We start from the raw sequence: 11,811 nt of genomic DNA, 5'->3' as shown, positions 1-11,811 counted from the left end.
CGCGCGCTTCCCTGGGCGACTGGGCTGCGGGGGCTTCGCCGACGCCAACGCCGAGCCCGAGCCCCGCCGGGTGTCAGAAGCCAGGGGGTGGGGCGCCCCCTGAGGTCACTGCCGCGGTCCCCTCCCATCAGTACGCCACCGCCTCACTCCTCGCAGCCCCGGAGGACACAAGCCGCCTCCTGCACAAATCAGGGCGCGGCCCCCTTCCCAGGGGAGGGTACCCCTCCGCGCCGGCCGCAGGGGGCGCTGCTCCCCTCCACTCTGCTCACGGGTTGGGCTGCCAGGCAACAAATGCTCCCAGGCGCAGCCTGTGTGCCCAGCCTCGCGCTGGCGCAGGGGTCGCCAGGCCACACACACTCGAGGAACGCCGAGGCTGGGGTCCGAGCTTGGGCGGGGGCAATAAAGGACGGTGCTGCGCGCTCAAAAGGACAAGGTGACGGCCACCCAAAGAGTCTTCTGCTGTCCTGGTCGCCGAGCCCCCATGTCCCACCATGTTGCACCCCCCTCCACGTGGTCAACACCTCCCATCCACCAGGCTGGTGATCGCCTTGGCGGTCGGGGATCACCATATGTTCTACAGGGGTCTTCTGTCCCCTCCCCCACAATAACAGGGCCGTCTTCTTGCCCCTGGCTCCTCCAGCAAATTTCCCCCGGCCCTGGGCTGGGTGCTGGGAGCACAGGTCCTTGCCTGGAGCTAGTCACTGCCATAGTTGGTAGAAAGAGGGGGACGCTGGTTCAGGGGCTGGGGGCATGGCAGAAGGAACTCAGTACAGACACTGCCCTCTACCACTAGGGTGTGTGGGAGGTACTGCCCAAGGGGCCAAAGCAGTGGGAATGAATGCCACCACCCCACCCCCGCCCCCAGTTTCACAGCTCCTTCAGGACCCAGGCCTCAGGAAGAGCTGGGTACCCCTGAAGGGATGGGCCTTCTGTGCTCGTTCCAAAGGCTCATTGCACCTGAGCCCACTGTAGGCTGGGAAGGGGCAGGACACAAGCCAGGCACCTGTACACACAGAGCCCCCACCAAATAAGGGCCTTTGAGCTGTGTTCAGGGCCCCACTTTCGTCCTGCAGGGGCAGGGCGTTCACTGTGCAGACCCTTTCCTTTGCTCTGGCCTGGGGCTGGATGCTTGAGGTACCTGGGTACTTGAGGCCAGAGGAGGAGAGAGGAGCCCTTCAGTTCCAGGGGTCCAGGGCTATATCCCTACCCATACCCACTGCACCACACTCAACCAAGCAGTGAACAAGGCAGACAGCCCCTGCCCATCCTGGTCAGCGGTGGACAGAGGACTTAGATAAATAACGTAGAGTGACAAACAAAAACCAAAACCAGGGAGAGCACCTGCTAAGACAGAGGGCAGGCAAAGGTCAGCCAGGTGAGCAGGTGGGATTGCACATGCAAAGGCCCTGGGGCCAAGGGAGCCTGGCCCCAGTGACGGCCTGAGAGAGACTCAGTGGCCAAGGCAGAAGGGGTGAGGAGCATAGGTGAGGCTGGGGTGGGGGTGGGGGGGTTTGGGTGTGAGCACCAGGCTGAGCTGGGCCTCCCCAACTAGAGTCTTCCTGCTAAGACCAACGGGAAGTCACGGAAAGCAGCTGAGCCGGGTTGGGCTCCACGTTTGCGACTTACATTTTCACAAAGATCCCTGGCTGCGGGGGAGGGGCAGGGAGGCCATAAGAGGCCACTACCATAGTGCGAGAGGGGCCCAGTGGCCAGCTGGGGCCTGAGGATGGGGGAATTCCAGTGTAAAAGAACAGCCCCCTGTGGGCCCCTCCCTCACCCAGCTCTGAAGCTTCCTGCTCCCAGCCAGTGTTGGGAGGAAAGACAGCTCAGGCTGCCCACAGGGCTTGCTGTGCTGCCCGGTTCAGAGCTGCTGCGCTCTAGCTGAGGCTTTCTCTGCTGGGAGGCACCAGTGACAGACCTCAGTCCATCTCAAGATTCCAGCTCAACCGGGCGGGGATGCAGCCTCCCTGGGGCCTGCCCTGCCTCAGGGTACAGAGAGCCCCCGCCTGCTCTGCAAAGCTGGGGAGACAGGAGCCTGCCCCATCTGCCTCCCTCCAGGCCCTTTGGGAGTGAGACCTGGGTCCCCCTGGCCAGGGCACCTGGGCAAGCATCAGGGCAGTACCCAGGGTCAGCAGACACAGGACACCTCCCTGTGGGGCAGGCCCCCTGCCTCCCTGCCTAGGGTGCGACCCTGCAGGACACAGAAACCTTCCCTCCTGCTCTCCATCCCCTTTCCCCTCCTGCCTGCACCTAATAGTGCCCAGGAAGGTGTCCACTTCAGGGGAGGGATGGGCACTGGAGGCTGCTGGGGGACAAAGACCCTTTCCTCCTGGGGTGCCCCCTGCTGGGGTTTCTGCAGCCTTGGGCCAGAGGGCTTGACATCCAGCGGGAGTCAAGAGCTCCTGCCTCCACCTTGTCCTGCCAGTCTCTTCCAGGAAGGCCCCCATCATTTTTCTGGGGCCCACTGGGCCACAACACCTGTCTCCCAGTTCTACCCGCCCCCTAGCCTGAGGGCTCCCACTCTGAGTCCCCCAGAACAAGGGGCTCTCCCAGCATTCTCTGAGGTGGGTGCTCAGCTTGTGCTGAACACAATGTGGGGGGTTGGGAGCCACTTAGCCTTGCCCGGGGGATTCAGGACCAGGCTGGGGTGCAGGCTGCCCAAGGTTTGGACGGAGCCGGCTGGACTCAGGAGTGAGCTGTGCTTCCGCCCCGTGTTCTATGGTGCTAAATATAGCGGCCAGGGAGGGGAGTTTCCGGTTACAGCCCCCCCACCCCCACCCCCGTGCCGGGAAATCGATGCCAGTTCCATTAGGCTCAGCAGCAGTGCCTGCTGACCTGCCAGAGCAGAGGGGGCTGGATGGCACCCAAGTCCAGGGACCCTGTGCCCCACCCCTGCCCTGCCAGTTCAGAGCCCGGTCCACTCCCTGGGGCAGAGAGAGCCCCCAGCCCCACCCTGTACCCGCCAGTCTGGGCCAGAGGGCCAGTGGAGCTCTAGGGCTGGGCATCAGGCAGGCTGCAAAGGGGGCTGGTGGGTAGGGGGGCACCTGCCCTGGGCCTCGTGCTCAGATGAGTGGGGCTTGGGGCAGCCTGCTGGGGCCTCCTCTGGACAGGGTGGAGCTGAGCTGCTCAGGCCCCCACTGCAACCCGGCCCCGGCCAGCCCCTTGGACACACTGCTTGCCCGAGGGCCCCTCCCCAACAGCATGGCACACACCTGGCTGGGCTCCCAGGAGGCCCCACCTGGGTGGCAGCCGGCATTTGCATACAGGTGATGCTGTTTGGGTGAGTCGCTTGGGCACAGCTTCCTCAGGGTGGCCTGGAATGCCAGGTCCAGGAGCTGTGTGCACTGCACCACTCTGGCCAGACTCGGCCACAAGCATTCCCCGGACCCACAGGAAAGGAGGGACCTGGGTGCCCCTCCATGCATGCTCACAAAAAGCACCTGCCTACCTGCCTGCCTGGGGTCAGCCTGAGGAGCACAGGAGGGTGGTGGACCTCGCCCTCAGGAGGTCGCCCCACCTGACAATGGGGTCTCAGCAGGAGCCAGAGGCAGTGTGCCCTGCCTCCAAGTCCTCTGCCTTTGCAGCCCAGAGCCCAGTACTGAGGGGCACTGGGGCAGAGCACTAAGCCCGGTTCACAGAAAAGCCCCTGGCCACTCTGGCTAACAGTCCCCGCATGGCTGTGCAGGCAGCACCCGCTGGATACTTTGCCCTCCCCAGGGTCAGGAGGCCATGACCCAGGCTGCCCCCAACCTGTCCTCAAAGGCAATACCCATGGGGCTGACCAGAGGGTCAGGTCATGACCCTCATAAAGGGTCAGGTTGGGCCCCCATCCCTGACTGGCTGACCATGGTGACCAGCACCCACTCCCCACAGTGGACTCCAGCCTGCCCGTTGCATATGGAGCAGGCTGGGTGCCTGGCTGAGCCGAGCCCTCCTGTGAATCCAAGCGCTCAAGGCTGATGGACGGCAGCCCGATCCCCATGACAGGCAGGGGCTTCAGGGCCACACACGGGCTGGCAGGCAGAAGAGATTGTACCGCAGACCCAGGGCCACCAGCCCAGCCGTCAGGGTAGGGACCTCACTGCCCCAGGGGCAGGGAGCGTGCACCCTCCGGGTGTGCAGCCTGTAGTTCTGTCCACACCCCCTCCCGCCGGAGGCTGGCACAGCCGTCACCCAGTGGCCCTAGCTCACTCCGTGTCCTGGAGCCCAGTGGGCCCATCCGCAGGCCCCCCAAGCACTTCGCCTGGCCTGGCCCATCCCCACTGCTCCTGGCCCTAGGTGGCACAGCCACGGTGGCACACTTCTGCTGCCGAGAGCCCACCGTCTCACCTCCCACCACCCACCCTGGTCACAGCTTGGAGCCAGTGCACACAGGCTGGAGCTACAGCAGCTTTTATTGGGTCTGCAGGGTGGGTGGCCAGGACTGGCCTCGGTCCAGATCCTCGGGAGACTCAATGGAGACTCAGGCCAGGGGCCACGCAGCTGAGGAACCATGAGACACCAAAGATAACGCCGAGCGTCTTGGGGATATCCGGGTTGTCCGCAAAGGCCTGGGCGCCATCCAGGGGCAGGTGTGTGACCTCTATGAGCTCTCCCTCCTCCGCCAGGCCTCCGCCCGGGCCGTCCCGCTGGGCATCTGTCACTTCTGCATAGAACATGGTCTGGCTGGAGCCGGTCACTCCCACGCCAGACCTGTGGGTTGAGACAGCATCTGCTGAGCCACCGTGTAGGCCCCGCTGGCCACCACCACCTTTCCCAAAGCCCTGTCCGCTCTGCGCGTTCAGCCCTCTGGCGAGCAGGATGCCCCCCACCTGTAGACAGGCTGGCCTTGAAGACAGAACAAGTGCCATGCTGTGAGGGACCATGTGGCCAGGCCTGTGGGCTGCCTGGAGGAGCTGACCATGGTCCCAACCAAAGCCAGCCAGGAAACAGGGCCCTCAGTCATACAGCCCTGGGAGCTGGACTCTGCGAGGACGCTGAGCCCCAGACGCCCTGACTGCAGCCTACAGAGACCCTGAGCGGCGGGCCCAGTTTCCCTGGTAGCAGACCGCTGACCCACCACAGCCATGAGGCTGTGGGTGGTTGGAGCCGGTCAGTGTCTGGCAGGCTGTCTGCAGCAGACCCTGGTGCAGGCTCCTCCCTGCCCCTCTGCTTTACGGGGCCCTCAGTCAGGGCCTCCTACCCCATGGTGGCCTGAACCCGCAGTCCCCTCCAGGCATCCAGGGCTCCAGGCTGGCTGCAAGTGGGGACGTGCTGGCAGCCTGTGCGGTCTGTGCCTGTGACAGCTCTCTACACTGCCACTTGCAGGATGCCAGGCTGGGGACAGCCGGGGCCAAGGCAGCCCAGGCAAGAGGCCAGGGCTCAGGTAGAGGTGGGGTAGAGTGGCGGCGAGGTCCCCAAGGCCAAGCCCATTGGTCCTTGGCAGCAGTGATGTGTAAGACAGCTCCCTCCTCAGTAGGTGGTGGCCAGAAGGGGATGCTGGCCCCCAGGAGGGACTCGGGCACTCAGGCAGAAGGCAGTGGCCCAGACTGGCACTAGTGGAGGACAAGAGTGAACAGCCGCGGTGGCTGCTGGCTAAGAGGACAGGTTAGCAGGTCCCAGAACAGGGGAGGAAGGGCCAGGCAAGGTGTGCAGGTTAGAAGGAATCAGGGGGCATCTGAGACGACCAGGGAGTGCGGGAGGCCTCGGTCAGCCCAGGCTAGCTGAGGCCAGCCGGAGGCCTGCATGGTGGAGGCCGCCCTTGGAGATGCACCCCACACACACGGCAGGGAGCAGAACTGAGGGGCTTCCACTTTCCACCCCCCAGGAGGGGACCCCACTCAGACTGACCTCGCCCAGCTGCTTCCTGCGCCCTCCGGCCCCTTATCTCCCTCAGACCCTTCCTGAGGGCCCATTTCCGCCGGCGGCCAAGCCTGCACCTTTGATGGAAATGCCGTCTGTGGGGTTTCCAGTCCCAGTTTCCGCAGGCTTCTGAAGGAGACGGCGTGACCTTTGGCCCAGCCCAAGAAGACTGTGCTGGGCCAGGCTAGGCACTGCCACTCCTGCCTCACTCAATCACGTCCTTAGCCTGGGCCTCGTCACCCGTGCCTGGGGCCATGGAGAGGAAGCCATGGGCCTTGCTACAGGGCTGCATGAGCTCTGCTGTCTGTCCAACCCAGACAGGCCTCAGAGACAGCTGACCTGACCTCCCCTCCAGTCCTGCCTCCCCACAGCAACCCCTCCAGTCCTGCCGCCCCACAGCAACCCCTCCAGTCCTGCCTCCCCACAGCAACCCCTCGATTCCAAAACACAAGTCTGAGCAGGCTGCCCCCTGCCCACAACCCTCATTGGCTCCCCAGCCCCCTCAGGACCAGGTCATAGCCGAGGCCTTGTCTGTGGAGCCAGTGCAGCGGCACCTCCGGCCCCCTTGTCAAGTACCTCTGCCGAGCAACCCCTCTGCCAGGACTCTACCAGGCTCATTCCTCAGGGGCAGCCCCTCTTTACCTGCCTCCCAGTCTTCCAGGGCAGGTCCTTGAGTCTCTGCGTCCCCAGCAGGCTCAGAGACCAAGGAGCCACTGGCCGCCACACGGAGGACACCGACAGAACACTGAGGCCCCTCACACCAGGATGTGCAAGCTTTTGGCATGAAAAGCCCACATTTAACACGGAGGGTCCTCTGGCTTACCTTCTTCCTGGGCCTGGGAGTCCACTCCAACCCCAGGCCAGGAGACACCCTGACGAGGCCCTGGGGGCTGCTGAACCAGGGGGCCCGGGGCCCAACACTGAATGGCCCCTGCACTGGGCTGAAAAGGGACAGAACCTCTGCCCTCTGGGGAAGGCCCTGTACAGCACTCAGCGTGCAGGACTCTGAGGCCCTCAGGACCTGTCACAGCATCCCCAGGTGGGCTTTGCCCCAACATCCTATTCTGGAAAGATGGCCCCAGCTGCGGGCCTCATGGGGAGTGTGCAGCAGGGGCGCCTGGGCTTTGGTGGAGGCAGGCCCTGAAGTCCAGGGTCCAGGTCACACCTCTCCCCCATCCCCTGGAGTGCTGGGGCCCCTCCCAGCTCAGAGCTCAGCCTTTCCCTCATTCCTGAGCCCCTGTCAGGGCAGATCTGTGACTCACCCACACCCCCAACGCCGCCTGGTGCTTAATCCCACAGGAAGTAGAGGCATCTGTCAGCAGCAGCTGCCACCAGAGCCTGCCCCATAGGGCTAGGGGCCGCAGGGTGGGGGCACGGGCCCAGCATACTCCCCAACAGCTTCAAGAACCCTGGGTCCCAGCCCGGATCACGATCTGGGCGTGTTCCGTCCCACCTTCCCCCAACTCCATGCTGAAAACAGGAGTCACCCTGCTTGCACACCCCTGGGAACGGAGTGCTCACCGCCTCCAAGCAGCCTGGCCAGCCCCTGGGCAGTGCTGACAGCAGGACGCTCTTCCCCAGCCTGGCAGGCAGGTGGGCCCAGCCCCACTCACTTGTAGGTGGCCACCCGGCGCAAGTCGGACGGGGCCAGGCGGTAGCCGCACTCCTCCCAAGCCTCCCTGCAGGCCACTTCCTCCAGCGAGAGCCCAGGCTGGTCCACAAGGCCGGCGCACAGCTCGTACGTCACCCCCACAGAGCCGGGCAGTGCCCCCGGCAGCACCTGTGGCCTGTCCTGGTCCATGGCTGCCAGGGACCCTGGGAAGTGGCGCTCCACCTCGCTGGCATACACAGCTAGTTGGGGGGAGGGCAGAGCACAGTCACAGCCATGTGGTGGCCCCGTCCATGTGACCCACTGTAGGCCAGACCCCCTCACCGAAGCTCAGTTCTCCCGGGAGGCCCCTTTCCCTGTGCCCCCCTCTGGCTGGCCTCACCTGGCCGGAACTGCTTCACCAACACCAGGCTCCTCTGAGAAGAGTTGAACAGGAGAATGGTCACACTGCAAGGGGCAGGGGGGACAGAGCTCAGCACAGAAGCAACCCCTTCACCTCACCTCCTTGGGGTCCCTGTTCCCGGCATGCCTGGCCCACCTCCTCTCCCCAGCAGCCCAGGAAAACTGGGCCCCCTGCTCAGCTGGAGAGACTAAGGTCCAGGTAGGGCCAGAGCTTGCCAGAGGCACACAGTCAGGCTAGGACTCACGCCTACCGTACGCCAGCTGGCAGAACAGGCAGCATGGTGGGGAAGGACACGTTGGGCAAGTTGCAGGCTGGGTGACTGAAGTGACATGTGCTGATGGGCACGCTACTGGAACCATACCCCAACGCTTGGGGGCGAGGGCCCCCAGACGGTCTTTCCCAGGTCCAAGAGGGCCTGCCCACTGCCATGGTCTAAGTGGACCCAGCCATGGGGTGGCCCCTCGGACAAGGGAAAGTGAGAGTGGGGATATGTATGGAGGGGCACAGAATGCAGAGGCAGTGTGCGGTTCCATGCCCTGGCTCCCAGAATCCCCATGGGCATCAGAGAGGTCCAGGCTGGGCCCTCACCTGTCATGTGTCTTCATGAAGTCCCACGACTTCTGAGTGCCATTCTGAAAGAGGGAAGGTGGCAATTAGGGTGGCTGCCAGCATGGGTGGAGGTACTCCGGGGAGCTGAGATGGCTAGACAGACCCACCAGGGAGGCTCACTCCCAGCCTCAGCCCATCAGAGACAGAGGAACTCCCTGCAAGTCGGGGATGGGAAGCAGCCTGGGTTGGGCAGGGAGGTCAGGAGGCCTGATATTCTGAGGGTGAGGCGGAAAAGCAGGACAAGGGGAAGGCAGGCATCCCAGGCAGGCATGCACACCACCCAGCACAGTTTAAGTACAAGGAGCTGCACAGATGTATGCTGTCACCAAGTGTGGGAAGGACCATGGGCATGGAGGAGGGGCTGGCATGCCATATCCTCACAGTCAGGGCAGGTAGGGTCCCAAGAGGGCAGAGCAGAGACCAGGTTTCCATTGCTAAAGGTCCCTCTGGCCACTAGACAAAGAAAGATAAGAAGGCAGGAGGGAGGCCGGCCTCCTGAGAGCACACCGGCACCAGAAATAGCTGGGGGATGGGGTGCCGACCTAGGTGGGAGTGCACACTACAGGACACAGGGGTTCAATGACAGTGACTGGACACTCTGACATCCCCTTCCCTGGCCCAGTCTCTGTCTTGGACTGTCTCGCATGCATCCTGTGGTCCTGCTGTTCTGTCACTTCCCTCCCCCCCACCGGGGTCACTGCATCCCAACAGGCTCCCAGAGCGCTGAGCAGCATTCAGTGTATGAGAGGCAGTGTGGGGCAGGGGCCTGGGCCCAGCCCGCTGTGGCAGGCAGAACGGACACCAGTGGGGTTCTGCAGGCAGGGTAGGAGGGGCCCAGAATCTTGCCAGCTGGACACCATTAGTTGAAGCAGGCATCCATCCTGGAGGCCAGAGCAGGCAGTGGCCATTCTACCCAGCCCCTCCCCCTCCCCAGGGGGTCTCTGCAGATGGGGCTGAACCTGGGGCGCTGCCCTGTGGCTGCCCATCAGCAGCCCCTCAGTCAGCCCAGATGCTCTGGTGAACTGCTGGCCCCACCTGTGGGGTCTGTCCAGGCCACAAAGTGGACCCGAGCCCCAGAGACCCAGAAAGTGCAGCCAGAGCTACAGAAGAGGACGCTGAGAGACAGCCTTTGTGAGGACCTCCTGGAGGAGGTGACACCCCACCAGGCCCCACAGAAATGAGGGAAGGGTATTCTAGACAGGGGACCTCACAGGCAGAGGCCCACATGCTGGTCTGAGCTTAGCCAGGAGGCATAGGCGTCCTGGAGGGCAGCCTTGGTTTCTAGGGCCAGGGAGGGCCGATGTCCTGTGTTGTGCAGGCTGGGCTGCCCAGGAGGCTGTTCGCAGGTACTGCCCCAGAGGCAAGCCCAGGCCTGTCTGCAATCCGGCCACCCTGGGGCCAGCCACCCACCCAGGACAGGCTCCAAGGAAGGCCTGCCCCAGTGTGCCAAATGCATGCTGTGCCCCTACCTCTCTCAGGGTAACTGTCATGCATGCAGTTCTCACAGACCCTCGCGGTTCAAGATCAAAGCATCCATCAGACCCTTAGGTCCAGCCAAGGAGAGGTGCAGGGCAAGGTCAGAGAGGCCTGCTGAGGCCCAGTCAGCCCCTCCCACAGGACCCACCAGCTTGTGGCCCCAGGCCTGGCTCATCTTTCAGAGGCCTGGGAGGGAGGGGCAGGACTGGAGCGAACACAGTCCTCCCCCCTCAGTGCCATGGGGGTGCCCTGCGTCTGGTCAGTCTATCTGTCCACCAGATCCCCCCTGGCAGGGTGGCTGCACTGCCAGCCCAGTGTCCCCTGGCACCTGACGGAATGCTGGCCTGGCCCTCTAGCTTGTGCCCACCACAGCCTGCTGCCTGCATGGCTCAGTGCTCGTCACCCATCAGTGCAGCCGGGCCTGAAGGTGTCCACCAAGAATGCAGGCCTGCACAGGAAGTGGGGGTGCGCTACAACCATGGGCCCAGCAGGTATGTGCTTGGCCCATCCTGTGCCCACTTGCTGCTGCCCAGAGCCCCAGGCCCTTGGGGGCCATGCTGCCACAATCAGGCATCCTGCCCTAGGCCAACCCCAGGGAGACGGGCAGGACCTCCATGTCCCACACTGATTCCCAACTGGCCCCCACTCCTGCCCCAGGCCAGTACTGCCAACCTGGGTGCGTCATGGGGAAAGTGGGGGTGCAATAGCCTCTCTCAGGCTGGGAACCAGGAGGGCCTCACAAGGGTGGTGAGAGGAAGGGGCCGGGAGAGGACAGGGTGCCTGTCCTGCCTGAGCCGGCAGAAGGGCAGTCTTCATCCAGCAGGAGGCAGCGGTGCTGGGGGACGCCAACCCGACAGCGGATGGCGGACAGATGTGAAGGAGGAAGGCGGCCAGGGCTCGGTGAACCCCGGATAAGGGCAGAGGGAGGCAGAGGCCACTCATTCACCCCTGGTGACAATACCACGTGCCGGGGGCCAGGGGACACAGCATCCTGTCCCAGGAACAGGGTCCTGTTCTCCCTGAAGGACCACTCCCTGGGAGGCAGCCTGCGAGTGGGGCAGGTGGAGACTCTAAGGCGCTGCCCTGGGGAGGGCGCCCACCTGGAGAGGCTCTCCAGTGCTCACCCAGCTCCATCTCGGGCCTCCTCCCTCCCCGCCTCCTCTCGCCACCCAGATCCCAGCGGAGCCCAATAAGTCCCATCGCAACAAGGGTCGGAGCCCAGCAAAGCCTCCTTGGAGGGATGAGGGACGTCCCCGAGGTGTCCCTGCCGGAGCCCCTCCCGACCGAGGCGCTCACGCGGTCTAGGAACCCGGACCCCTTCGCAGAGCCCGGGAACCCGGCGAAGTTCCGGGATGTGGGCGGGTCGCTGGGCCTGTGGGAGGAGCGGCGGGACAGGTCTCAGGGCTGTGGGCGGGGCTCCGGGCCACGGGAGGGACGGGCGGAAGGCGCCCACGGGGCGGCCTCACCTGGCGGTAGTGCAGCGTGAGCGGCCGCAGGTAGGGTGAGGATGCGCAGCGGCCCACAGCCACCCCCTCGATGCGCTCCATGGCTGCGCGTGAGGCCGCCCGGGCTGGGGCGGACGCGGCAGGGTCCACTCCGCACTCCTGCAGGCCGGCGCGTGACGCGGCTCTGGGCATGCCCAGTGCGCGCGGGGCGGGGCGGGGCGGGGCGGGGCGGACTCCCCAGCCGGGCTGGCGGGCAGTGCGTGCAGGTGGCACCTGCGGGAGGCCCCGCGCAGATTGAGCACTCGCGGGCGGGGACTTGCCGAGGGTGCGGATCAGGGGGGACTGGAATGGACGGGTCCAAGGGGCGATCGCCGATGCTCCTGGACTTGGGCCGTCTTGGTCCGGGAGAGTTGCTCTTGGAGGTGCAG

At 64.6% G+C, this 11,811-nt stretch overlaps 1 protein-coding gene across 9 annotated transcripts; it reads right to left on the bottom strand.

Moving 5' to 3' along the window:
• Positions 1 to 4,167: 4,167 nt before the first annotated feature.
• Positions 4,168 to 11,592, bottom strand: NUDT14 (nudix hydrolase 14). Of its 9 annotated transcripts, XM_074326778.1 has the most exons (7): positions 11,405 to 11,591; positions 8,442 to 8,485; positions 7,833 to 7,897; positions 7,455 to 7,692; positions 6,665 to 6,782; positions 5,830 to 5,970; positions 4,555 to 4,692 (listed from the first exon to the last, which is right to left on the bottom strand). In XM_074326778.1, the coding sequence occupies exons 1-6, from the start codon at positions 11,573 to 11,575 to the stop codon at positions 5,872 to 5,874; spliced, it is 735 nt and encodes a 244-aa protein (XP_074182879.1). In that variant the 5' UTR covers positions 11,576 to 11,591; the 3' UTR covers positions 4,555 to 4,692; positions 5,830 to 5,871. The 9 variants fall into 9 exon arrangements, with proteins under 9 accessions (XP_074182874.1, XP_074182875.1, XP_074182876.1 ...); XM_074326773.1 differs by lacking the exon at positions 6,665 to 6,782 and having other exon boundaries at positions 4,168 to 4,645; positions 11,405 to 11,592; XM_074326774.1 differs by lacking the exons at positions 6,665 to 6,782; positions 11,405 to 11,591 and adding an exon at positions 8,844 to 11,220 and having other exon boundaries at positions 4,168 to 4,645.
• Between the last annotated feature and the right edge of the window lie 219 nt (positions 11,593 to 11,811).

The sequence above is a fragment of the Rhinolophus sinicus genome, linkage group LG03 (genome assembly GCF_036562045.2).
Source record: "Rhinolophus sinicus isolate RSC01 linkage group LG03, ASM3656204v1, whole genome shotgun sequence".
In the NCBI taxonomy this organism is placed as follows: Eukaryota; Metazoa; Chordata; class Mammalia; order Chiroptera; family Rhinolophidae; genus Rhinolophus; species Rhinolophus sinicus.
This window is presented reverse-complemented; position numbering and strand designations above follow the sequence as displayed.